The sequence below is a fragment of the Thunnus maccoyii genome, chromosome 19, assembly GCF_910596095.1.
Source record: "Thunnus maccoyii chromosome 19, fThuMac1.1, whole genome shotgun sequence".
NCBI classification, from domain to species: Eukaryota; Metazoa; Chordata; class Actinopteri; order Scombriformes; family Scombridae; genus Thunnus; species Thunnus maccoyii.
The window spans coordinates 25240197-25268007 of NC_056551.1; the positions used below are offsets into that span (position 1 = coordinate 25240197).

General features: G+C 38.0%; 3 protein-coding genes across 3 annotated transcripts; 1 reads left to right on the forward strand and 2 right to left on the reverse strand.

Moving 5' to 3' along the window:
• nudcd3 (NudC domain containing 3) lies at positions 1–5867 on the reverse strand. The gene is made up of 6 exons (XM_042395202.1): positions 5482–5867; positions 3470–3816; positions 3102–3234; positions 2872–3015; positions 2607–2795; positions 1–697 (listed from the first exon to the last, which is right to left on the reverse strand). Exons 1-6 carry the CDS (start codon positions 5677–5679, stop codon positions 587–589), a joined length of 1122 nt encoding a protein of 373 aa, XP_042251136.1. The 5' UTR covers positions 5680–5867; the 3' UTR covers positions 1–586.
• A 1028-nt stretch (positions 5868–6895) lies between these two features.
• On the forward strand, positions 6896–9994 carry mrps24 (mitochondrial ribosomal protein S24). The gene is made up of 4 exons (XM_042395509.1): positions 6896–7146; positions 8375–8452; positions 9052–9163; positions 9456–9994. Exons 1-4 carry the CDS (start codon positions 7105–7107, stop codon positions 9737–9739), a joined length of 516 nt encoding a protein of 171 aa, XP_042251443.1. The 5' UTR covers positions 6896–7104; the 3' UTR covers positions 9740–9994.
• A 4516-nt stretch (positions 9995–14510) lies between these two features.
• gnsb (glucosamine (N-acetyl)-6-sulfatase (Sanfilippo disease IIID), b) lies at positions 14511–25969 on the reverse strand. Its single transcript, XM_042395902.1, has 13 exons — positions 25629–25969; positions 22812–22871; positions 21832–22035; positions 20764–20829; positions 20576–20674; positions 18893–19060; positions 17354–17436; positions 17124–17242; positions 16589–16692; positions 16352–16453; positions 16147–16257; positions 15549–15659; positions 14511–14918 (listed from the first exon to the last, which is right to left on the reverse strand). The coding sequence occupies exons 1-13, from the start codon at positions 25800–25802 to the stop codon at positions 14769–14771; spliced, it is 1551 nt and encodes a 516-aa protein (XP_042251836.1). The 5' UTR covers positions 25803–25969; the 3' UTR covers positions 14511–14768.
• Between the last annotated feature and the right edge of the window lie 1842 nt (positions 25970–27811).

Genomic DNA, 27811 nt, shown 5'->3' on the forward strand with positions numbered 1-27811 from the left:
ATTAAACAAGTCATTTATTTCAAAATGTATTTTTTTATGTTTTGCTTATTCGAGCAGCAGATCTTGACGTCACGTTTGCATCCATGTTGCTGAAACAAAGATAAATCTTCTCCATGTTGTGATATTGTTCGTTTTTTAGGCTTTTTTTTTTTATTATGTTACATGACAGAATAAGAAGTCTTCATGTACAAACTGACTGATTCATCCTTAAACAATGAGAGTTTGGTGTAACTGGCGTCAGAATAAAATATAATAATAACAGAATCACTCTCGGGGGGGGCAACAAACACACACAGGCACTGTAGAGTTATTAAATAATGAGCAAAAACTGTTAATACAGTAAAAGTATTTAACCAATTTTACTGCCAAAACATCAAACAAGCGTTTGATATGATGACAGGTCGTCATCACTCGTCTCCGTCAACGCAAAACCCCAAACTGTCAGCTTCACTTCTGCTCTACAGGCGAAGGACAAACGCGTCCGACACGACAGACAAGCGACAGTTCTGCAGATAACGTGTGTAAAATAAACCAGGATTCAGTTCATATTTGGCTGGAGCGGGGAGGGTGGGGGTCTCGTGCCTTTTCAGAACTGCACCGCGCTGGGTGGGATGTCGAACATGGAGGGGTCGAACTGCTGCCCTCTGAACGGCGAGCCTTCGGCGTCCCAGCCCTTCTTCAGCATCTCGTGCACTTTCTGTGGAAGAGAGAGAGAGAGAGACACACACGGAGATGTTGGACACATTAAATAAACATCAGTCGGGCTTAAAATGACCACAGTGCCATCTAGGGGTGAGACGGCGTGCTGTCGACCCCCCTCTGCTGCAGCTCAGTTTGGGCTGCACCTGAAGCAGTCCGGAGCCTGGTATCACTCCGCTTATCACGTCTTTTTTGTGTTTGCGTCTGCCTCAACGAGTGGAGTTTGTAATTTCATTTAACACACGCAGCTTACGCCGAGTTAAACGCACGACTCTGCACGTCAAGTACAAAGCAGCACGGCTCCGAATCTTAAGAGAGTATCGGGTGCACGGTTGTCGTAAAGATGAAACAAACACAAAACAATAAAAAACACAACTTCTTATGTCTTCTTTAAGGGCATCTTCATATATTTATTAATCTGTCTTCCATATATTGTCTCCTGCTGTGTGTTTTCTTGTCTGCGGCGTTCAGTCCTTTATATTGTGACACCTTTTACCGTTTCTATTGATTACTGAGGTCACACCTCTTTCACAGATGGATCCTATTATATAATTATGTATTCTCATCACTGATTGGCTTTTGATTTCACCTGTTTGCCTATATTTATTATCATTTCTTTTGTTTTGTTTTCACACTGAAACGCATCAGTTTCTGTCCTGAATAAGAAAAACATAAGACGATGCATCATTGAGTGTCTGTGTTTCGTTTTTCCAAATACACGCTGAACAATAGAGACTAAATTCAGTTTTATTACCTGCATCTGGCACTCGACTACCTACATCTGGCACTCAGGCAGCTTGCTTGTTTATTTACGATGATTTATTCAAAACCTTAATTTATTTCCTAGTAATGACGTGCTGCTATACTCTGGTATTATATCATCGCCGGGATGCAAAAACCTCTTTCCAACTGCTGCTCCAGTGCGTCAGTAGAAGCTCTGTAAATAATTAATAATGTATGATCTCTCAGACGCTGCTACTCTTTAAATTTTTTGCCTTTAGTTCAATCTAATTTAATTTATTGTAAAGTTGTTTCTTAATTTAAGATGAATGAGTGAATCTCACATTACTGACAAAACCACAAAACCTCATAATATATATCTGTAAACCTTATTGTCCTTACTGGTTTTCTTTGACAGGTTTTAAATCTCATTGTTTGGTATTAAAATGTTTTGGTCATACGTTTAATTTGTTGAACCCTGCAACGACCAAATGGAGCCAGTGAGCGTTTGTCTCTGTTTACACACAGGGAGACACTTCATACAGGTTTAATTTGTATAATATTTCTGCTTTCTGTGTTTTGACACTGTAAGTTGAGTTTTTGGGTGAAAAACAGTTGAGTTAGTTTAACCAGATCGTATGTTGTCTGGTGACAAACCGCTCATGTCTGTCAAATAAAATCCAGGAATCGATAAAGACAAACTTCTTCCTGTTGAGTCGACATGAAATCTATGTTGGTTTAGTAGACTTCTGCTGGTGAAGTCAGTTTGTTTCTGCAGACAGAGACGCTGGACGCGGGTCGGAGTCGGTGTGGATTGAACGGACAGAGATCGTCGACAGCGCTAACACGCCGCTCACGGCTCGGCTCGCTTTTCATGTGGATTCCCAGTTCTCTAATCGGACTATTAGTGCATTAATATCTACCACAAATAGCTACGTGAAGACTTGGGAGGAGTTTATCGACTGCAGTTTCTGGGAAGCGCTCAGATTTGGGTTTGTTTAAAGTGCATTTGGCTGCCTGTGCCAGCGTGCAGTTACTCACAAATCTGTTGTCAAATCTGAGTGTTTCGGCCTGTTTGTTTGAAGTTAGAGAACTTTTTAGACACTGAGGAGTGTTTCTATTTTAATATCTGATGTCTTCTCCCGATCTTCTCAGTATTCTGTACGATCAAGCCTTTGGGTTCTCACCATTTCATGACTCTGTGGTTTTCCCTGCAGCTTCTGATGGTAGTCGAAGGTGAGTCTGTCCAGGACGGCGTGCTCCTCGTCGTCAACCGTCGCCATGGAGCGCTCGCGGTTGATTTGGTTTATATCAATCTCCTCCTCTCCTTTCAGTATCGCGTTCCACCAAACTTCTGAGGCTTTGTTGAGAGACAGCTGGAAGTCGAAGAGTTAAATCAGAGTTTGTTTCATTCTAAAGTAATTCTCGTGGTGAAGATGAAGATGTACTCACAACTACGCAGCTTCCAGGTTCAAGGCTCCACAGAGAGTTTTCAGTGTTGATCTTGTGTGTGAATTCTCCCTCCATCAGCGTTTTCTCCTCTGCTCCCTCCTTCACGCACACTCGCACGCTGCTCGTCTGCAGACTCACGCTCACCTGAGGATACAACGATTTGGAGACGAAAATTGAGAAATGAGAACAGACTTCCTGGTACGTCAGGCGGTGGAATAGACTGTATTTACCTGTCTGCCCTTAACAACAGTCTTGGGCACAGACACGCGGACCTCCACGTCAGTGTAGTCCTGAGACCAGCTGTAGTTTTCCCTCACGGCGCCGTTGTAACTGTCGGAATCGATCTGACATTTGTCCTGACTCCTGAAACAAAACACAAACAAAACTGTTTAATAACCCCTGACATGATGGACGTTTGGAGCTCAAATGCTTCACTCAGTCTACATTAAACTGTCTAAACTGTAAAACACAGGTTGTTTTTGTAGAGATCTTTGCCCACAGAGGCAACATATCATTGTCAATTACGTGCAAAATCGACAAAGTGACACTTGATTCACCAACAAAAACAAGATGAATAAAAACACTCGAGTTTACTCACTCATCTGCTGACTTTACGCTGGCTGCGGCTGCTTGGTCTCCCTGAGCTAACTGTCTTGGAGCGCTGCTGCTGCCGCCGCCGCCGCCGCTGCCACCACCGCCGCTGCTGCTGCTTCTCTGAGGGCTTTTAGTGGGTTCTGGAGGAGCTGAGACGTCCCCAGAGTCTAACGGAGAACTCTCCATCTGTGCCTCCTCTGCACTCTGCTCTTTCGTCTCCTCCTGAGGCCCGGAGGTGATCTCCAGCTCTTGAACTGCTGGAGGAACGCTTTTACTCTCCTCCCTCCTTTGCAGCTCGCTCAGGTGTCTCTCTCTGTCGTGCTCTGCCACCTTCTCAAACAACTTGAATGTCTGGAGAGGGAATATGAGATTATAACAGATCAATTCACATATGTTTAACCGGAGAAGTGGAGCTTAACCACGTTTAGCTGCTGCTGTAGAGTTTAGTTGGAATCTGACATGAACACTCAATAAAACAGTAAACACCAGGACATTTTTCAGCTGTTGTTGAACCCAAATACTATCATTAAAACATGTTATGATAAATATGTTTTTAGAAGCACTGACACCACTGTGTGGCAACCTGAAACACTATACAATTTAATTAAAAATAACAACATCACTATGTAAAAATACCTAATTATACAAGTAAATGTCTTCAGTTAATCCTACTAAAAGTGGTGTTAAAAGTAGAAGTACTCGTGCAGATTGGCTCCTTTACAAGTGTTATTATATAAATTATATTGTTTTATTTTTGTATTATTATTATTAATGTATTAAAAGGTGCAGTGTGTAGAATTGAGTGGCATCTAAAATTTCATACAATCATTAATATCAACAGGCTACTAATGATTTTCACTCGTATACTGTGCAAGCACGATAACAACCTAACATTACCGTGGAATTGTTTTGAGTCATCGTCCCTCTCCCCATTCTTCAAAAGGATGTCTACGTGAAAGGTACTGTTATAAGAGTAGTGTAGCTCCATCAAGGAATAGGGCAGTGCGTAATGTGTGCGCGTAGCGAGTGTGTAGTTGAGCGAGTGGCAGAATAGTGATGGTGAACACGAGCGGAGCAGAGGAAAAGATTAGCAGGAAGATGTCAATCTGACAGTAAATGCTGCAGCTTCTCAAGACCAAGAAAAGACTTTCTATTGAAGGGGGTTAGCCCCGAAGTTAGCGGCAACACGTTAGCCTAACCTGACCAGGCCAACTTAAGGTGGACTGACGTTTGAGGTCTCAGCCGCTCTGAAGAAGAGACTGGAGGAAGTGGCTGCTGAACGTCCGCCCCAAAGCCGTCAACCTGGGGGAAACACTGGTTGTGTTTTCGTTAGCTTAGAACGAGCCCTTTACATCTACATAGGGAGCGGGTCCTGTTCCATGGAGGCCGCCATGTTGCACCGCCATGTTTCTACAGTAGCCCAGAACGGACAAACCAAACACTGGCTCTAGAGAGGGCCTTTCACGTTTTTCACGGCCACCGTAGTTTCTCCTTCACGCTTGGAAGTTGTTGTTGTTGCAATTTGCTACCTCACCACTAGGTGCCACTAAATCCTGCACACTGGTCCTTTAACACGTAAACAGCGTTTTTATGTCATAGCTGCCATCTTTTCTGACTGTTAACTAACACTGGGCAATATGGACAAAATCCACCCAAATATCACAATATTTTTGACCAAATACCTCGATATCAATAAGGGATGACTATTGATGCTTTCACAAATATTTATACAATGACTCAAGATTTTTAATAAATAATAATCAGTAATTTGGATATAATGGTGGGTAAAGGGAAATTCTCCACTTTACTACACAATATTGTAATGCAGCCTTTAAAACCAGGAAAAGACAACACTTATGTCATATCACGATATTACAATATCCAAAATATAAGACGATATGTAGTCTCATATCACGATATTGATATAATATCGATATATTGTCCAGTCTACGGTTAACTGACTTATATCCGTGTTTACCAAATATTTAACCCGGCTAACATGTTGACAAACTTCACCTTGAGCACCATCTTCTCCGCCACACCGGGAGGGAAACCCATCTTGTCGTTGGGACCCGACAGCAGGCGATAAAAGTCCGTCTTGCGGTACAAAAACCCAAAATAGATGTGAAGAAAGTCGTGTATGTTTCCAACGTGCTGCAGGATTCCCAGCAGAGCGTTGTCGTACATCTCTGTCATCTCCAGCGGCGACGCCATCGCTGCTTTTACCGTTTAACCGTTTTATAACGAACCTTTAACGTACCTCAACCGACGACGTAGGCCCCAAAATAAATAGTATTTGTCAAGAGGTTTAAGTTTGTAATTAACTGGGACGTTTCTTGAAGCCTGTGTTCCTCCTTCCAGAACACCTTATTGAGTTTCCCACCCGCATTCAGCGAAGACCCGCCCTATTCTGCCTCTGATTGGCTAGTGCTCGTTGTTCTCATTGGTTATGCTGGTTGGGTTCAGACATGAGGAGTGAGATGATTGGGTTAAGGTAAGACTATCGGGGTCAGAGCCAATCAGAGGCCGAGTAAGGCGGGTCATCGCAGAGTGCGGGTGGGGGGAAAATAACGCTTCTAGAACAATAATAATACTACCGGTTATGTATTTTCAAATTAAATGCATGTAAAGTTTAATACGGATTTTTACAAAAAACAAAACAAAACAAAAACACGAGAATAAACATATACTCATGTGTTATGTGATTTTTTTTAATCAGTGATTTAAAAAAAAATTCAAATAATTAATTTACTAAAATTGAAAATTTCCCTAAATTATATATATATATTTTAATTTTTTTTTATTTGATTTGGAGTTTTGATTATTTATTAGGGTCTCTTTTAGCCCAACTGGGCTATTCCTCCAAGAGTCCTCAAATATAAAACATCACTTTAATAGATACAAACAGAAACAAACAATATTTGTACAAGTTAAACACTTAAAACCCACAATTAACCCAACACATCGTACAGCACACAAAATAACATTAAAACGATAGAGTACAACAATTGATGTTCTGTATATATACATACATTAACATAAGACCCTAGTGGTGTCAGGTAGTTCATGTTGATTGCATCTCAATATAGAAATGATTTATGGTACAACGGGTATGTTTAGTTATGTACTGAAATCTGAAAATTATTACATTGATTGATGGAATGTCAAGATACTTCTTAAGTGTATTTATTTTGTTATGTACATGTACTTATTATTTTATTCAATTTTTAAAAAAATATTAATGTATCTATTTTTTGTATTGTCAACGTAGCTTTGCTGTTGTTTTGAATCTTCTTCTATTTTTTGAGGAATGCGTAATCAATCGTAGATATATCTATGTAATCAATATTCCTGCAAGAAATTGTACTTATTATTCTAAATAAGCATATATTATTTTCCTATTTCCGGTTGATACAGCTCAATAGTCGTCCGGGTGGATACAGATGACTGGTTGTCGAATAAATAGTTCCAGGTTACATGAGAAATAATAATTTTTTCTATGTTATTATTTACTATTGACTGTTGAAATTCTCGCAAACGTTTGAAGGTATTTTAAGACGATAACAGCATAGAAATATAAATAAAATAGAGGTTAGTTTAAGCTCTTTTAGCATCGTTAGCTCTCATATTCAAATAAGCATGGCGGTGTCCTTGAGCTGCACAGGCAGCGTGAGGCTGCTGGTGAGTAAAATAACATTTAAAACGATTAATACATTTATATGAACTCATGCTGACAGTGGACACATCGGTATTCTCTGGTTACTTCAGCTTGACAGTTTCAGGGCTAATAGATGCAGAAGTTAACGGTTAACGGTTAGCTTCAGTGCTAGCGTTAGCTGTAACAGCTGTTACTGTCAACTGAAAACGTTTCATAGTTTCTGTTTTCAACACTGTGGAGCAAAAAAATGTTCTTAAACATCTCTGTCTTTTTTGGGACGACAAGAATTTGTGTCAAATGCGACTAAATGACAGTAATGACAACACATGCGATGCTAAAATGTATAACTATGAATGTATTACAAGAGCTCTTAAAATACATCCATGGTTATAACTTTAATCTGGTAAAATGTGCTTTTCACCAGCATCAAACAGCAGGAAAATCCGTTCACTTCTTCAAACCGAAACTGTATATTGTATATATTACCCAGTGTCATTGTTTACTGGAATAAACATGCAGCTAGAAAGCCAAGTCCCTACTAGAGCTACAAAGTGTAGTCTTTTTGAATTGATTAGTTGTCAGCTCTTAAATTAATCGCCAACAATGTTGATAATCGATTAATCGCTTTGAGTTGGGGGTTTTTTTAAGAAGAAAAAGTCCAAATTCTCTGATTCCAACTTCTCAAATGTGAATATTCTTTTCTGGTTACTTTAATTCTCTATGTCAGTTAACTGTATATATTTGGATTGTGGACAAAACAAGACATTTCATGGCGTCATCTTGTGCTTTAGGAAACAGTCATTGACATTTTTCACCATTTTCTGACATTTTATAGTCAAGTTAAAATCTAGCTTTTATTATTTCTATACATATCGTGCTCACATGCATGCATTTTACTAAATACATTTTTGTTTAATCAAAATTCAAAACAATAAATTGACTCTTGACACTGTCAGCACTCACAGTGAATTTAGTAAATAGCTGCATTTTGGCCAAGCGACCATCATCAGGCATTTCACACAGCTGTGCATGTTTTTGTTTATTGCTTTACCTCCTTCCTTTTATTATATTTCCTTTTTTTTTTTTTTTTAAGTACACACATGTAAAATGTTTGCACAAATGTTAAGTCCTCATACAGAGTTTTTTGCTCTTATTGACTTTTATTTGAGCCTATTAGATGTTCTACCTCGCACTAGTCATAGTAAACGAATGGTTTTTACTCTCCTGATGTTTCCTGTGTTTTCTCTGCAGGGTGCTTTAGCCCGGTCCGGCTCATTATGCAGTTCATCTGGAAGCAGAGCGCTTCATGTCACTGCAGTGTGCTGCAAGGTAAACATCAGTTAACCACTGGGTTATATGTGTCTCAACCCTCTTAAGACTGTTATATCATATTTACTTACAGTTATAAATAGGAGAATCAGGGAAAATCATGAAGCTTCAGCAGAACTATGGAGGTATTGTATGACAACATACAGTTAATAGAGAACAGAACCTAAAACTGATTAATAACTCCCATCATATGATTTAAGATACCCAGGTTAGGTTGTTCAATATAGTTTATTAAACTTATAAGATCCTAAATGCCTGAGTTTCATCAGCAGTAGTCCTGACAAACACACACAGATTGTAAACATTTCAGTGAATTTAAGAAGGTGACCGTGCATCAACATCCACAGTTTGGTTTTATTAAAGGAAGATGATTTATCTGGGGACAGATATTTTAGCCTGAATCTGATTTCCTCCCATCACCAACCAGAAAAAACTTGAGTAGTTGAGTTCAGCATATTTGGGATTTCCATGAGGGTTGAATTAAGCACAAGTGAGACCTCTTGCTTTCAGATCATTGGCCTACTTATCAGTTCACTCCACAAGAGAAATTTATGGCTTTTTTTCCTGACTTTTGGACTTTTTTCTCTCTTGTCTTCCAGAATAAAGCGGCTCGTATCCGAGTGGGGAAAGGAGACAGACCTTTGACCTATGAGCAGGCTCTTCATCCTCATCAAATTGGTCACCGCAAAGGATGGCTGTCACATCACACCAGTGAGCCTTTTAACTAGCATGATCAAACCTGCTTTAAAAACCTGTTTTAGCTTGAATACATTTGTTCTCTCTCCCTTCCTGCTGGCTTCTCAGTGAACAAAAAAACACACCTCTCTATCAACTGTTGGGTAAATCACATTAAACTACTGTATATGTATAAAATGTATAAAGATCCATTGTTACTCTAAAATCATGCGGACGCAGGCAGAAACATCACTCGCATGATGATAAACACGCTGAGCTAAAATGGTTCTGTATGTCTCAGAATAACTCTTCTTCCTCTTTCTGCTAGGTAACCTCAAAGGAGAAGAAGGAGCAGCTGAGCGTACCGTCGAGGACGTCTTCATAAGGAGATTCATGTTCGGGACTTTCCACGGCTGCCTGGCCAACGAGGTTGTGATCAAAAGGCGTGGCAACATGCTCACAGTGTGCGCTTTAATGTTACAGAAACTACCGCCACAGAAGTTTTACTTCTTAATAGGATATTCAGAGTCTTTACTGTCGCACTTCTACAAATGTCCAGTTAAGTTAGAGGTTCACACGCTGCAGGACAAAGCTGTGTATAAATATCTGTGATTAAACTGTGTAGAGCTAAAGCTAATACCAGAGTTAACTGTTTCTTCTAAAGATAATATACAACAAGATGGATTTTGCTCCTGAATAAAGTGGTGACTTTGTTCCTGTCTTCATTCCTGCTCACTGAGTCATCCTGTTCAGTTTCTCCAGAATGTACTTTTTCTGTTCTGCAGAAGTTTCCAGCCTCATTTTTTTGTGAAATGAACTCATGAAAATGCAATCATGTGTGTTATTAAAACATTATGCCTGAAATCATTGCATTGAAGATGTCCTGGGCTCATTGTTTTATTATTAAAGATCATAGCTGAGGGGGAAAAGCTGAAGTTTTTGTCCTTATTAAAACAAATCTAAACAATTCTGCCAAAACAGGTGTACTAAACCAACATCTAACCAGTACTGCTGCTTTGCCCTGTCTACTTTGTTTTTGCAGATTAAAAATTCACAAGATCGTCACATGTTCATATAATATGTGCAGTGAATGCAGGGCAGCGTACTGTGCTGTTAAAACTAACATGCAATAAAGAATAACAGTAACAATAAGAATTCTACCACAGAAAGGGACCAAACTAAACTAAATTAAAAAACACTATAATAAAACTTTTTGCATGTTTGAGTGCAAACATGTAGGACTGCAAAGAATTCACAGAGTATAATGTGCCAGTCAAGGCTGAGGCTTTACAGAGGTCAAAGTTCACCATCCTGATGCTTTGAGGGAAAGATATTTGTAGGTCTCTGTGTTGGATTTGTGGCTTCTGAGCGCAGATGTTAGAATAGTTTACTGCTGGAGTTGTGAGGATCCTTCATGATTCTACTAACTCATGTTCTGAACCTTCTGGTGTAAAAGTCCTGTAGATGTGAAGATGCAAACCTACACCACTCTGAAGGTATTTATAAAGCACCTTTCAATAGCAGAACATCACACAAACATACACACATCCTAAAATGAAAACAGAAGTAAAAATCTTACACAAAGATAAGTCTAAACAGGCGGGTCTTGAGCTGCTTTCTAAAGGTGTCCACAGATCTCAAGTCTAATTTGGACGTTTCAAAGTTTAGCCAAGTCAATGTATTTATGGAGCACATTTAAAAATGAACAAATGTTGACCTAAGTGCTTTACAGAGAAAATTACAATCAAATAAAAACAGACATAATTACAAGGATCAAAGGGGTAACGTTAATAGTGTGGAGTAAAATAAAGTATGGATAAAACCCCCAAAATGTACAGAAAACAAATTAAAAGAAAACATTAAAAGGTTAAAGAACAGAGATCAGTAGACGGGGAAGATAATGAGATAATAATGAGAAGCAAACAAAAGGAGGATCAACCAACAACCTGGATCAGAGGACCTTTACAGACAGACGGAGCTGCAGTAGATCTCTACTGTAAGCAGGTGATGATGATGCAGAGCTTGGATGCTGAAATCAACAGAAAGCCAGTGAAGAGAAATCAAAATCTGGGCCACATGAGACCTTTTAGGTGCACAATCTTAGCTGAGGCAGGCGAAGAGGGAGTTACAACAGGGATAAAAATAATAGTGTGAATAAAGATCTGCATCTCAGCTTTAGACACAATAAACCTGAGTTTTGTAGTGTTTGCATGTTGGAGAAAACAAGAACGAATTAAACTCGTCCACAGTGATTTCACAGTGAAGAAGAAGAGAAAAGACACAAGAAATAAAAACCTGTTTTGTCAGCGTTGGACTGTATGGAAGATTTAAAATGCCCAAATAAAAATAATTAAAGAAAATAAACAGAAATACACATACATATATTAGTTAGGGTATATGTATTTCCTTTTTATTTATATATTTACTGTATCATAATTACATGAAACACATATGTGAAAAGGACAATTATTTGTTTTTTGGTCTTTAACAAACAAATTAATTGTTTTTCATTGAGACATAAGTTTTTCATGCCACATTTAAATTGAATCATAGGAAACAAAGTGAAGACGTGTGCTGCATTTCAGTTATATAACTAACATAATAGCTCCATTTAACTGTAGTAAATTATCTGCCATCCAATTTTTTTAGGCACTTTGGGTTCTTCAGTGTCCAGCAGAGCTGTTCCCAGACCAGTTGATGTTGCCCTTTGTTAAAAATGTTTTAAGACCCCCAGAAAAACCCTTTGAGGCTCATGGTACTCTTGCTGTGTGCAAATAAAAATCCACACAATTAAAAGAAAAATAAAATCCAGACAACAAATTCATTAAAATGATTCATTTGATTTATTTATAATTCATTTCATCACAGTGCAAATACATTCACATTTAAAGGCACATGCACCTCGTTAGTGCAAACACAAGGCACACGGGGTTAAAGCGTTCATTTCAAATTACCACGTGAATTTTCCCTTGATGAATTCCTCACAATTATAAAACACACCTCAAAAGTATCACAGCACTTTTTTTTTTATTTCCATCTTCCACTTTAAAAAAGGCTCTTTACAAACTGTAATCATGAATACTCAATGTAAAATATGGTCATAAACAAACCTAAGGACTTGAAATTTTAAAAAGCCATGTCCATTCTTTAAATCTGAGGCACAAAATTGGAACAAATGGACGCCATTTGCTGTGTAACAAACGGTGTTTTAAGAAAGTGCTGCTGAGATAAAATTATGAGCTCAAAGATTTCTCAGAAAACAGAGTTGTAATGAACATAAGTTCACCTTAAACAAGTATTTTAACATCTTGGGAAATCTTGCTGAGAGTTAGAAGATTGTTACCACTCACATGTCTGTACAGTAAATATGTAGCTAAAGCAGGCAGCCAGTTAGCTTAGCTTAGCTTAGCATAAAGACTGGAAACAAGGGGAAACAGCTAGCTATCTTTTGTCCCAAGATAACAAAAATTGGCTAACAGCACCTATAAATCTTAATAATTATTGTGTGAATTAAACAGCTTTAGAGGTGCCTGTAGTGGATTCTGCTACCTTTGGACGGAGCCAAGCTAGCTGTTTTCCCTCTGTTTCCAGTCTTTGTGCTAAACTAAGCTAACCAGCCGCTAGCAGTAGTTTTGTACGAGTGTAGTATCAATCTTATCATCGAAATCTCAGCAAGATATCAAATAAACATATTTCCCAAAATGTCCCAAAGAGACCTTGAATTAGTGACAGCTACAACGTACTAGTAAACCTTTGGTTGGTTGTGTATCATTTAAAAAACAAAACTCTCCACTTCTGACAAATACTGGTCCTTCTGTGATGACTTAAATGTTGACATAGTATTGTGAACCCTGAACTATGTAAAAAAAAGTTTATAGTGCAGTTTAATGAGCAGAAACACATTATTCCTAACTAACATGAACTGACTGACGTGGTCCGATCTGCACGACATTAACAGGAAAAGGAGTTTAAAAAGGATATATAATAAACTCCTAAAATGAAGAGATATGTGCATACAGCTCAGAGAAGAATTTACTTTTTTTCACAGCAGATATTTAAACTTGTCACAGTAGGAAAACCTCCCCAGGGGTCATGTGGTAGAAAACAATACTGATGTGTAAATCCGTGTGAACGAGTTGGAAAACTGTGCACGTTTAACGGCCGAGATGCCCCCCCCCCCCCCCCCAAAACCTCCATTCTGCCCCGTCCTGCTCTCTGCAATCACATATAGACCTCCGTTGTTGTCCAAAAACTATTAAAAACATGTCAGTGAGCCACATCGCTGCACTCGGTGACATGTTCCTTCATCATGAACAGTTTGGTCACGTTAGTTTGTTTAGAAACGGCTCCAAAGACTAATAACAGCATTTGACAACATTTACTTTTTAATATGAAATTCGATCGAAGCTCATAAATAGTACGTTGACCAGCTGTCATTTAGATGCCAAGCTGCAGATAAAATCATTATTTTATGATCACAAAGGCTCATCAGACAAAAAAAAAACAAAAACAGATGTGCAGCGAGATTTTCTACCGACATTTAAAATGAATGATACCATTCAAGTACAGCCGGAGCATCTGTTACCAGAACACGACGCAGAAAGAAGCAGCATGAATACTGTATTTGAATGACAACCCTTTTGTTCCCTAACTTTATCTTCGGTCGCTCATTTTAAAACGTCAATACAGCCGATCTCACTGCACAGCTGCTGTCATTCACCTGTGTTTTTGTTTATTTCGTGTGACGATGTCGTGATCGTAAAATATCTGCAGCTTGTATTTAGGAGCCGCAATCAAATTTCATACTCGTTCCTTTATCTGACAACAAACACAGAATAATATATAAATAAGAAACACCTATATTGTGAATTTGGCTGCTTTAAAACACATTATAGGTGATTGTAGAGAGCAGGACGGAGGTTTTAACTGGTCATCTACACTAGAGCTGCAACAATTAATCAATTACATTACATATTACATTAATCGCCACCTGTTTTGAACTGATTAATCATTTTTAGGCCTTTTTTCTGGTTTCTTTAGTTCTCTATGACAGTAAACTGAATATCTTTGGGTTGTGGACTGTTGGACAAGACAAAACCAGAAATCTGAGGCATTTTTCACCATTTTCTGACATTTTATGGACCAAACAACAAATCGATTAATCGAGAAAATAATGAAAATGATGAAAATAATTGTTGCAGCCCTAATCTACACAGTTTACCAATCCATTCCCTCGGTTTATTAATCAGTTTGCATGGATTTCCACATCAATATTTTTTTTTCTACCACATGAGCACTGGGGGGCTCTGTAGAGAGTAATAATAATAATATTATAATAATAACGTAGATGATGGCTCTGTTCTATTTAAGTGTCCCAGTGAGTCATGACAGTGTGGCAGTGAGCCAGCATGCACAAAACCAGGACCCTGAAACTGAAGCAGCTAAATGGAATTCAGCCATGAGTCATTTTATTATTCACACTTGTACTTTTCCTACTGTAACATGTCAAAATATCCGCCGCCGTCTGTAGTCACGTAAAACCAGCTCCGCCCCCTCCCCTCTGAGTATGATGGGGGTCGATGTATGGCTGTTTCTTTTTTTTTTTTAGAGTGTAAACTCAGCGCTGAGGTCCGTCACCTCTTTATTTGACGTCGCGGCAGCTGTCACCCTCACAGGACTGGAGCTTGATGAGCCGCTGGTTCATCACCTGCAGGATGGTGGGATCCACCTTCTTCACGATGTTCTCCAGCTGGTGGGGGTCAGAGGTCAGGTTATACACCTCTACGAATGACTGGAGGACATAAAAGGGAACAGACGCTAAACGTCACCACACGTGTCACTGAAGCCCTTTTCAGACATGGATGATGTAACACTTCAGACAGAGGCGTCTTTCACATTGATGTTACAGATTCTTTCAGACATGACAGGATATTTATAGAGAGAGACGATGCTTGTGTAATATTTGACACCTGATGCACAAGAGGAAAAAAGGAAGAGTTAAATGTTATGTTATGTTCTTTTACAGGCTGCATCATTGATGAATTTTAAAGCTGTTGAAGCCTTAAAGCAACTTTAATTGATATTTTTTAATATAGCAATGTCTGATCTGTCAGTGTGTAATGTGTTTGGCTCGTAGTGATGAACCTACAGAGAATTATCAGTGACTCTGCAGCTCCTCTCGGCTTTATGGAGCTTTATAGTGAGTTTCAGCTGATTGTTTATCTGTCCGGCTGCAACTTTTACTGTTTTGGTTCACTCTCAGCGGCTGAAAACGATGCTATGAGTCAGCTAAAAGTAAGAGGATGCTACCTATACGTCTTTACTAAGGTCAGATGAACAAATCTGGGTATTTTGCTGACTAGTGAGCGGCTATCTGAACCCGTCCTTCTTCTCTAATGTAGTGAAGAGTGTCGTGCTGTACCTCACTGTCTGCAAACTCGCAGTACTGCAGGTTGTGTCCGCTGTCGAGGGTCCTGACGCAGGCGTAGGTGTTGTTGTAGGCGTCTTCACACACGCAGTCTGGGAAACATTGCTGATGAAAAACAAGTGTTGAGTCAGTGCTGCGACCAAGAATTATTGTAAATATTGTATTTTTATTTTAGATGAAAGCTTCCCTGTATGTGTATTACATTTTAATGTTGTTCTTGTTGCTTAAATTTCTGTTGATTGATTAATTGTTTCAGCACTAATCTGCTTATCAAATCCTCACCTTTGACAAAGCAGATGTTTGGCATTTTAATTGTTTTCATTATGGATTGAATTGTGAAAAATTTGTCTGTTCAACAGTCAGAAATCTAAAGATATTCAGTTTACGATCATGTACGACACAGAAAAGCTTCAAATCATCACATTTAAGAAGCTGCAACCAGCAAATATTTGGTATTTTTGTTTAATGAACAACTAAAATTCAATTATCAAGAGTTGATCAACTAATCTCTGCAGCTCTATTGATCAATTTTCTGTTCTGTTGTTATATCAACTTATTATTGGTACATTGTTTTCTTGTGGTAGCTACTCACAGACAGTCCAGGGCCGAGTTTGGGGCAGGACGGGTCTGTTGTCGGATGTCCCTCTCCGGTGTATTCAACAAGGAAAAAGGGGCGTGCGGAGCCATTACGCAGTGAAGGAGCCTAAAAGTAGGAGATGTATAAAAGTTAGTTCAGATTGACTAAAAAAAAAAAAAAAAAGCAACATTTAGAAAAACGTTTTGAAGAAACATCTGACCATCTGAGAGAGGAAAGACTGTCCATCCATGTTCACAGAAGACAGGTTGAGGCCGGATATGTCCAGTATGGTTGGAGCCAGATCGATATTCAACACTGGAGCCTGAAGGAGTCACACAATATATATGAGTGAGACCAATTATTACAAGCTAACAACTGCATATTATAAGAAATGCAAGAACGTATGTATGTGTGTGTATGTGTGTGTGTGTGTGTGCAGTAGAGGAATTATTGTGACCTGCAGTGTCTGGTTTGGTTTGATGCCTGGACCGCGGACCATGAGGGGGATCCTGATGTCAAATTCATACAGCTGCCTCTTATCAATGGGCAGAGAGAACTGACCTGGAACAGAGAGGAGAAATAATGCTTGCTGTAATCATTCCTCCTGTTCATACTGACCATTAGAAGATCCCTTCATAATGCACTTACAATGTAAATCTACAGTCCTCCTTCTGTGCAAAAACGTATTTAAAAGTTTATCTGAAGCTAATATGAAGCTTCAGCGTTACAGTCTTTTTAGTGCCTGAGTCCCTCTTTTTGTTATTATACTTCCACCACAGCTCAACAGGGAAACATAAAGAGGGAATTTATTGCTAAAAAGACTGTAAATGTGTCAGATATCCACTTGATATGACTAACTCAGACTGCCAGTATGAACATGAGGAATGATTACAGCGAGGAAAACCTCTTTCACTGCTCATACGGACACCTGACTGTTGCTTTAAGACACACTTGATAAATTGTGAACTTTATTGTCCTTTAGTTGCTCAGACCTGTGTGGTAGCCGTTATCTGACATGTAGAAGATGTAGGTGTTGTCCAGTTCCTTTATGCTATCAAGTTTCTTGACCAGCTTTTCCACCATTTCGTCCACAGACAGGAGGGTCTGCCACCTGCAGCAGACATGATAAGGATCATTTTTAAGAACTGGGGATGGCGAGCTCGACCACTTTGATCCACACTGAAATATTTGTACAAAAACAGAGAATATTTAGCAGTCGTACCTCTTCCTGAACGCATTATCCAGGAAGGTGAGTGAGCTATCCGGCATGGGGTTGATAGGTTGACGCAGCAGCCAGTGTTTGTCCTGAAACACACAGACAAATGGAGATTCATGGGAAAGACTAAAAGAACAGTTATTATATTTAAATGAAGTATTAGTTAAAGTTCAATAAGGAGGATCTTTTCTCTTCAAATTCTCCTTTAAACCTCTATGGGTGATTTTTTTTGCTTCGATTTCTTCCTGCTCTAAGCTTCTCCATCACTTCTGCTTCCCACACTCAAACAAAATTCCCCTCGGTCGCTATATCAAGGGCGGGCAAAACCAGAAGGAAGACGTTTTAAAGGTGGGAACGGACTTTAATACCTGCAGGTTATTGATTGATTTGTGCAATATTCTTATGCTTGCACCACTCGTGAGTGGACAGATGGATGCATGCAGGCTTCACTTCCCAGTGTTGTTTGAGTTTTTGTTTTTAGACATTGCCGCTCCTTTTTATTGTGGCTATTTAGACTTTATGGCGCTTGAATGTATTTAGCGAAGGGTCTGTGTGTGTGTAAGTGCACATATGCGTACATTTTGGTGCCACAACAGTCATAAAATTAAACTGTAGTTGTAACCTGCATTGTCCCGCACTGGACTCAAATTCACAACCTCGGACATGGGAGCCGGGCACGCTAAAAAAAATAGGAGGCTAAAACCCTTGGGCGCTAGCATCTGTTGCCAGCACGTCTCTTAAAGTGTAGGGGAATGATGTTTACTCATGAATGATTGTTGACGTATTATTGTATGCAAATTAGGCATGGCGGATGTTTGTGCAGGATGGACGGGGCGATAGTTGAGTCGCGATGGTGCTTGCTAGTTACTTTTCTCTGGCGCCAGGACTGGTTGCCAATGCCCATTAACAGCTGTCTGTTCTGTAGCTTTTGTTGCTTAAGTTTTTCCATGTGTTGTTCTCATACTTCATACTTCAGATTTCAGCTTCAATGTGTACAGATGGATTTGAGAAGTTGACATTTGGAGTAAAGAAGGAGAAAAAGAAGTGAAATCCTGCTACTATAGTTTGTTTACGTAGCCTCCAGAGCAGGAGGAAGCTTCCTGAAGCTGACAAATCAGAACAGAGTGGGCTCATCAGGAGGCGGGTCTTAAAGAGACAGGCGCTAAAACGGCCTGTTTCAGACAGAGGCTGAACTGAGGGGCTGCATAAAGGACCAGTAGAAGATAAATAAGGAGTTTTAACTGTAAATCATGCAAAGATATTCCAGTAGAGCCCTAGAATATAAATAGAGAGCTGGAAATGAGCATGTTATGTCCCCTTTAAGTTTATTTGGAAAGCTTTAAGAGGCTCACACTCGTTGCCTTAGTATACGCTGTCCAAAGTTAGCATGACCCATAGTCAGAATGGGCACAATTATGAGAATTAAGTTAAATAACATTATTTTTTCTCAAGTGAAGATGTTTCACAACAGTAGGGTCTTTCTCTTTTGCTAATCTCAACTCATCTCTCCTTATCGGATAATGTTTGATATAAACGTGGACAAACCTTCCCTGGTTTGTCAAAGCTCCCGTCTCGAGGCGCTTTAACGTTGCTGAACGCTTTCTGGTGCTGAGGTGCTGCCGTCCAGGGAGAGTGAGGAGCCGGAGGAGCCAACATCAGGAAGAACGGGTGCTGAGGGCTCCTGTCCTCCAAGAAGTGGAGAGACCTGTTCGTCTGGAACAAGGAAGAGCCAAGACTGAATACACCACCGCTGCAAAATTTCACATTTAATTAAAAACACAGATGAGGAGACGAAGAAGGAAACAAAGAAAACAATGGTATGTTTGTTTGATAGAACAGGATCAGATATCAGGAAATAAACAACAAAAGGTAAACGATCGAGCTCTGAGAAGACAGAGAGACTGGAAGGATTGAAGATGGTTGTGTATTAAGTGAACCTGTGAGCTGTAATTACAACAATAATGCTCCAAAATCAGTCTTTTCAATGCTCAAACAACTTTGGCTGCTTTAAGAAATAATAAAACTTCTTATCACTGAGTAACTAGATGGTTTGTTTTGTTTTGATTACTTATCGATTAATATTTGTGTTTGGTTTCAGTCTGTTTTTGTCTTAGTGATTGATAGATTTACTGTACTATGCATAAAAGATAACATTTTTGAGAACAAAATAAATTATTTTAAAGCTGCATTCATTGTTTTTTTGTTGGTTTTTTTTGGCCACTTGGGGGCAGCAGAGCAAGCTGCACACACAACACTGACATATAATCACCTTATAAAGTTGATATGTTGAACTTGTTAGCAAACAGTTGCTTATTTCTACATCCAGCAGCCTTACTGGAAAATTTGTGGTTCTGTGATATGAAATACTTCCACATTTGATGCAAATTTGGGGTGAAAGTAGTAATAAGAGATAAAAAATGTTTAAAAAAAGAAAGAAGGGGGGAAAAAGGTATGAAATTTTAAAAGAAAAAAGTACTGCATGTGCTGTGCCAGGTGGATATTGGGATAGGGATTTGGATTATTATGTGTTGTTTGTTAAACTGAATTAAATTAAATTTAATTAAAAAAGAGAGTCTCTTGCAAGTCCCTCAGATTTATAGAAGTACAACACTAAATCAGGAGAACCGCTTTATCAATTGTATTTCATTGCCGTCTTTGTTGCTGATAAAACTGCAATTCATCACTAACCAGCGTTGCATGTGACGAGGGAAAGTTCAGTTCTCATAAACTATATTTAAAAGCAGCGTGGGTAGACAGCTGGTTAAGCAGAAACACTCAACTGTCAGCTGATCATGATGATGACATGCAAAAATCACCTGACAGAAGACTGAACAACACAACTAAATAACACGAAAATAACACCAAAAAATAACACGAAACTAAACATTTTCAGTCACTAAAACACTCCAAAATCTGAATGTTAATACTCAATCAGAGACAAAACATATGTATATTCTTGTTTCTTGCATTTCCAGTAAAGTTGTTGATGATTAACTTTTCTTACTGCTGACTGGCAAACAAAGACGACTCGCTAGACATTTTATATTTCGATGACAGCAGCTGATTTAGACAGTTTGGAGGTGAACGTTCTTATTTTTTCCCCATAAATCCGTACATAAAGCTCCCTATAGATGTTCTAATGCATAGAATACTGCTGATCACAGGTTTGGTACGTGCAGAAGTCATTGAACTCAACACACATCGGTCATCAGGAGGTTAACGTCTTACTATGAGGTCTGTGAGGTAGTCCTTTTCATAACTGTCTCCGTGCTTTTCCTCTTTGCCGTTGACTGAGAGGGTGTAGTTGTAGTACTGGGAGTTTCCCACCTGCAGCAACACAGCAAAAGGTTGTGACAACAGAAATACTTAGATGCTTAGCATTCCTGTTTGTTCAAGTGTGTGTTTGAGAGACTCACCAGTGCGTGCCACTGGTCCCAGCCGGGTGGAACATGGTCGACGTCTCCTGCTTCTTTCTTCCCGTACTGATGACAGAAATAGTGAAATAGAGTTTAAACGTTCAGGAATGTCGGAGAATTATTCTATTTTGACGATCAGTTAATTGTTTTGGTAATATAACCAAATATTTGATGGTTTCAGCTTCTCAATGTGACAGTTTGCTTTCTCTTTTTGTCACATATGACAGTTAATTGAACATCTTAATATTTTAGGCTGTTAATTGAAGATATTATTGTGATTTTGAGAAATTGTGAATGCCATTTTGTCACTATTTTTAACAGTTTATAAACTAAAAGACTAATAGATAATGAAAGTAATTGCTAGTAGATGCCATATAGTGAAAAACAAAACCCAGGACTGTTGATAAAATGACTCAAACTCTTAAATATGAAGCTTGGAAGTGTGTTACTGATAGCTGCAGGAAGTAGAGGTGTCTTTTTATTTAAAGATCCCCTCCAGACATGTTTTAAGACATAAAAATATTCTCCTGTGAATTATATATCTTCTCTAATATGATTTTTTCCACACAAATAACATCTACTCCTCCAGAATCTCTGAATATGCAAATATTGTTCATTTTAAAAGTTTTCCTCCTTCATTGTAAAGTCCATTCTCAGTGTTTGTGCACTGGAGGCTTCAAGTTTCCACATAGGTTGCATACTGGACCACGATTGGCTCCAAACTAGTTGTGATGTCTCAAATCCTGCTTGTAGGTTCATGTGTTAAACTCAGCAGATGAATGTGAAAACAAACTCTGCACAGAGAAGAACATCATCCAACTGAAGGAACTGGAGGAGGACTTTAAGTATCCTAAGCAGAAGCTTTTCTGATGGTTTCTTATCATATATTGTAGTTCATCTTCTGGTATTTTGTCTCTTCTGGCAGGAAGGTTTGGACAGGATTAAAATAACATCTCCAGCATGAACAAAATACTCAAGTTTAAAAGCAGTTTTCAGCTGACACAGCACTATTTTAGACTAAAAAACAACCTGTGTGTATATATAGCTGAAGTATTTCTGTGTTCAAACCTGGTTAAGATATTTCCCAGCGAAGAACGTCTGGTACTTCTGTTTGCTGAGGTAGATGGGGAAGGCCTCAGACTCGGGGCCTTTCTGCCACAGAAGGCTGGAGCAGTTCCCAGAGAGGGAGTTGTTCCTCACCTCGTGGTTGTGGGGGTATTGACCCGTCAGGATGCTGCTCCTACTGGGGCAGCACAGCGGCGTGACTGTAAACTTCACCGGAGAAGGAAGCGAGAGAGAGAGAGCGACGATTGAGGAAGATGAGAAAAGGGGAACAGTAGAGAGGGGGGTGGAGGGAAAAGATGATGAAAATTTCAACATTGTAAAACAGTGTGTCACCATATGTTAGAATGCAGTGGTGGAGGAAGTACTCAGATATTTTACTCAAGTAAAAATAGCAATACAACAATTTCAAAATATTCGATTACAAGTAAAAGTCCTTGCATAAGAAGTAAACATTCTGCAGAAAAATGGCCCCATGTGACTGATATATTATTATATATGACATTATTAGATTGTTAATACTGATGCATGAATGTGTAAAACTCCTCCAGAGGTTCACAAGAGAAATTTGAGGGGTTGTGAGATGATTAATGGAGGTAAAAAAACAAAAAATGCTGCAACAATTTGCAGTTATTTTTTGTACTTTTCTCTAATCTTTGCTTTTTTTTGAATGAAATACTAGAAACCTGAACCTCTTTCTGCTGTTTTTTTATAAGGGTCACAAGCAAAAAAGGTTGGAAACTACTGGTTTAACTCTAAAATTACACTGTATTTTATGAATTTATCATGTTTTTTAATGTAAAAGCTTAATCTGAAAATTTACCATTAACTATAGCTGTCAAATAAATGTAGTGGAGTAAAAAGTTCCCTCTGAAATGTTATGAAGTACAAGTATAAAGTGGCCTACAGTGTACAAATGTGTACTTAATTGTAATACTTGAGTAAATCTACTTCTTTTCTTTGCACCATTGGGTAAAAGTACTCACAGCGTTCACAAATGTTGCTCCTGCATCTCCAATCAAGGCCTTAGTTTTTGTCATAGGAGTCTGCAGAACAGAAACAAAAACATGCAAATGACATGCAAAAAGTCACACGTCTCCTAAAACGGAAACTAAAAGCCTCTCAGCGAACGCAGGGAGAGAGACACACGACTTCCCTTTCAGACGATTCCTGATTACAGTTTGTGAATGATTTGCCAAGACTCATGGGTACTGTAGTATTTAAGAGTCACCCACCAAACTGATAATAACACAATTACTCAAGAAATGAAAGTGAAATAATGAAAACTGGTGTTCCAGATGTAAATCAGGTTGTTTCAGGATACAGGAGAGTCTTATGATTCTGTGTTATGTAACGTTGAGGATATAGTTTAAAGACAATTCAGAAAATAGGGGAAAACACTTCCTGAACTACAATCCTTTCGCTCTGCAACTCTACACACAGAAAATCTGGGGCAAGGTTGAGTCAGCTGGTTTCTATCCAAAAACATAATGAAGCTTCCATCTATTATTCACTGTGTTCACTGCACTCTGAAGTTTCCTTTTATAAATAGAATAAAAAATGAAGAAGAAAAGGTTGTTTCGTTTTCATTTTTATGACCAAAAAAAGTAAAAAAAACCTCAAGCCTTCATTTGATCCCAAAGTCAAAAACAGCAGAACTGAAAATTAGACTTGATTTTTGTTTAAAAATGAAACAATAATACCTCAAAAACTGCTTCTTCTTCTTCTGCTGCTGCTATTTGTGGCAACATGCAGTACTGACATTACAACACTCGTCTCCACCAGCAGTAAAACGTGGACCAATACGTAGTTTTCAGAGATAATAAACCACAATTACATCAGAATATTGTTCCAGAGTCATTATTATACAAGCCGTTCGCTGTCAGATGTGTCGACTCTGAGCAGAATCTTCTGACATTTTCCTGTTTTTTTGATTTGCATTCTGGGATTTTTTAGTGTAAATCAAATAACTTTCTTTTTTTGTTTTCACATTTTAGTTTCTGAAATGAAACAAGCACATGAACCCTGAGAACCAGGATACAACAAGGGCCAAACAGTTATAAACATTCTGACGACCATCATTCAGTCAATAAATACATTAAGGCAGCAACCAATGACTGTTTTCATTATTGATTAATCTGTTATTTTATTGATATGTTTGGTCTCATGTTATAAAATAGTGCTTGTTTTGTCTGAACAACATGAAGAAAATCAGCAGCAAATCGTCACATTTAACTGGCTGGAATCACAAAATTTGGGACATATTTGCTTGAAAAAAAACACTAAAACTATTAATAAATTAGCAAAAAATTTTGTCGTATATAGAGTGAAATGATTAGTCGATTGATTGATTAGTAGTTTGGCAACTATTTAGATATTTGATTAATCGTCTGGGTAATTTTTCAAGCAGAAATGTCAAACATTTGCTGATTTTATCTTCTCCAGTTTGAGGATTTGCTGCTTATCTCAGTTTTTATATCATTGTAAATCGTACAAAACCAGAGATTCATAGACAGCGTTTTTCGCTGTAATCTTCCACTTTATAGATGAAACTAACCACTTAATCTAGAAAATAACAGGCTGATGAACTGATAATGAAAAATAATCTCTAGTTGCAGTCCTGCTTGTATTGCATATAGCATCGTTTCTCCTGCACTTTGTATCAGTACATCTCTTTAATTTAATTTACTTTTTATTCACGGTACAGATTTGTTAATTTCTCATTTCTATTGCTCTGTTTTTATCATTTTTGTATCTTTATCTGGTCAGTCTCTTGAGCTAACTTCCTCACAAGGGATCAATACAGTTGTTGATTAATTTTCTGCCAATTACTTGACTAAACGCTTCAGTTGTAGAATTCACTGTAGCACGCATAGAGTAAAACAACACAGTTTCTATTTTAAAGTGATTAGTTGCTTCTTTTATTTACAACCGGTTGCACTGAAACAGTAAACGGGTGCAATAAACTTGCACAGTGCAACTTACAGCTTCTGTTTTATGAGTAGTGAGCTCTTCACAACTAAAGGAGATGGTTTTGGACTTCTGCAAATACAAAGATGAGCTTCAGCCTTTAGTTATTAATAATCAGGCTGTTGACTGCCATTTCTTCTTCTCTTAAATGGAATGAGTCATATTGTGCAGAAAAGCCCACCAACAACTCAGGAAGTTTTTTAAGGTGTCAAACGCAGTGATGTGTGATTTTTTTTTTTTTACAGAGCTGTTCTCACGTTGTCTATCACTGTGTGGTATGATGGAAACTGCTCAGCTGATGACAGGAAGGAGCTTAATAGGGTAGTGAAAGTAGCATTAAAAATCATAGGACAAGCATTTATGATATTTAGCGAAGGACCATTAACTCCTCATCATCGGTTCAGCCCATTAACCCAATTTAACTGTGACCCCCAGCGGTTTTCTCAATGCACCAGACACTCTGTTAGAGTATTTTATATGTTTACGCTGATGTTTTATGTATCTCACTCGAGTACCTTTGATATGTCTGTATTGTTTTGTTGATGTGTGTCTGTATTGTTTTGTCCACCATGAGCACACACCAACACAAATTCCAACCAGTGTTTCAATGACATGGTAAAAGATGATTGAATCTCATGTTATATGGATAATATGGTGATAAAAATACCATAAAGTGTTATGATAAGGTGACTATAAGTACTGTAAACAACCTATCACAGCAGAGTATTACAGGCCTACAGGCAGGAGCTTTAAAAGTGTCACTTGAAACTCACACGTCTCTTTAGAAATAACACAGAGGATTAAGCATGTGTCTTCCGGGAGGGTCGACTCACCATCCCACCCAGCTGAACATCCTGGTCGTCGGCGAGGATGAGGATGATGTTGCTCGGTTTGGCGCTCTGCGCACACCTGACGCAGCAGGTGAGCAGCACGGAGAGCAGGGTGAGCGTTGTGAGGGCTGCTGGGTGTCCTCTCTGCCGGCCTCTGCTCGCTCTCAAAGCTGCCATTAGGGCCACCACAGCACCGGGACTGCTGCTGCTGCTGCTGTCTGCTGGCTGCTGGTGGTCGGTTTCGTTTCCTGCAGATGGAGGTGGGGACGGTGAGCGCGTGCAGGCTGGACGGCTGCACTGTGTGAGCTGATCAGTTTGAGGAAGTGGAGTGAAGGAGAGCTGGTGGTCACATGATCAGTCTGAGTGGGAGGAGTACTGATTGAGAACATGCTGTTCAGCTTGGACTTTACACAACATTCATACCTTATTATTATTATTATAGACTGTAAAATATTAGAAATGGACACCGAGTCACTGTGGAGGCTATAATAGACTACTGATATACATAGATATTATATTATATTATATTATATTATATTATATTATATTATATTATATTATATTATATTATATCCAATAAGCCATTTAGAAAAAAGTCAACCCAACAATTTTTACTAATTCAATATATTATTATTATTATTATTATTATTATTATTATTATTATTATTATTATTATTATTATTATTATTATATTTTAATGATTTTTACTAATTATATATTATATTATATTATATTATATTATATTTTATTATATTATATTATATTATATTATATTATATTATATTATATTATATTATATTATATTATATTATATTATATTATAAACAATCCAATATACAAGCCATCAATACAAAAAGTTAACAATTTTTGTTACCAATTTTACTAATTTTATATTATATTATATCATATTATATAATATATAGAGAGCCATTAATAATAAATGTAACCAATTTTACCATTTAACATTATATAAAGTTATGTTATATTATATTCAATATAATATAAATCAATAAAAAGTCAACTTTTTTTTACCAAATGTACTAATATCATGTTGTATAAAGTTATATTATTGTATATTATGCTATAATAAATCCAATATAGAGAGCCGTTAATAAAAAAGTCAACTATTTTTTACCATTTTTACTAATGTACTAATTTAATGTTATATAAAGTTATATTACTGTATATTATGTAGATATATACTTACATACATAACACATGTTTACACAGATGTCAGTTTGTATATATGACATGATAACTGCATCGTGTGAATTTATGAAAACCTTCCATGTAATTCAGACTTTTGGACTTTTTTTGTTCTTGAGTAAATTTAAAATAAAGTTATGTGGGTTTAAAAAGATGCAACATGAGTTTATAATAATGGACCTGCCAATGTTTTTTCTTGGCTGAGGAGTTTATAATGAACCAAAGTTTTCTGGTTCTCTAGAAACTTCATACAACCTACTTTCTGTGCGGAGCTCAGAGGCTCATTTTCAAGTAATTATCTCTCAATCATGTGTTATACCAAGAAGAGATTCCTTGATAATAAGGACTGGCTCTATATATCTAATCAATCAGATCTTTGAGCACTTCCCTGTACCGGTGGGCCTGCAAGTTATTAAAAAAACATGGTCTGCAGTGACATAAATATGTCTCCACTTGAGCTACTTTCTTATTTCATGACAGTGTGATAGAAAAGAAGAAAACAATTAATTAATAATTAAACGATCACCTGGGGACGACTCATTAAAAAAACAGCATGTTGTTATTGTAACTTGAAAGAGAAAATGTACTTGTCTCTGTCACGTCAAGTTGTTGGCTTTCGGATATTTGTTTTCTTGCTGAGAGTAAGATCAATAACTTTAAAGTCTGTACGATAAATATGAGGCCAAACTTCCTGTTTCTCCACTTTTTGTTCCAATTAAACAATTAGATATAACATGTTAATTATGGCAAAAGAGCCGGGCTAGCTGTTTCCCCCTGTTTCCAGTCTTTATGCTAAGCTAAGCTAACCATCTCCTGACTCTTAGCAAGAAAGCAAATAAGCCAAAATTTTGAACTACTCCTTTAAGTTCCCTCCAAACACAAACAAAAGATGATTTAAAAACACTGAGAAGCAACCAATAAATACAAGAAATCAATATAATATGTAATTCTGGATGGTTTACTGACTAACACTGTGATGG

Coding starts and splice junctions, on each gene's coding strand:
- mrps24 (XM_042395509.1), top strand. CDS start 7,105: ATGGCGGTGTCCTTGAGCTGCACAGGCAGCGTGAGGCTGCTG. Junction 8,453..9,051: donor TCACTGCAGTGTGCTGCAAG/GTAAACATCAGT, acceptor CTTGTCTTCCAG/AATAAAGCGGCTCGTATCCG. Junction 9,164..9,455: donor ATGGCTGTCACATCACACCA/GTGAGCCTTTTA, acceptor TCTTTCTGCTAG/GTAACCTCAAAGGAGAAGAA.
- gnsb (XM_042395902.1), bottom strand. CDS start 25,802: ATGGCAGCTTTGAGAGCGAGCAGAGGCCGGCAGAGAGGACACCCAGCA. Junction 20,675..20,763: donor GGGACCAGTGGCACGCACTG/GTGAGTCTCTCA, acceptor GTGTTGCTGCAG/GTGGGAAACTCCCAGTACTA. Junction 17,243..17,353: donor GATAATGCGTTCAGGAAGAG/GTACGACTGCTA, acceptor TGTCTGCTGCAG/GTGGCAGACCCTCCTGTCTG.
- nudcd3 (XM_042395202.1), bottom strand. CDS start 5,679: ATGGCGTCGCCGCTGGAGATGACAGAGATGTACGACAACGCTCTGCTG. Junction 3,817..5,481: donor CGGAGAAGATGGTGCTCAAG/GTGAAGTTTGTC, acceptor TTCCCTCTCCAG/ACATTCAAGTTGTTTGAGAA. Junction 2,796..2,871: donor AACCTGGAAGCTGCGTAGTT/GTGAGTACATCT, acceptor TTCGACTTCCAG/CTGTCTCTCAACAAAGCCTC.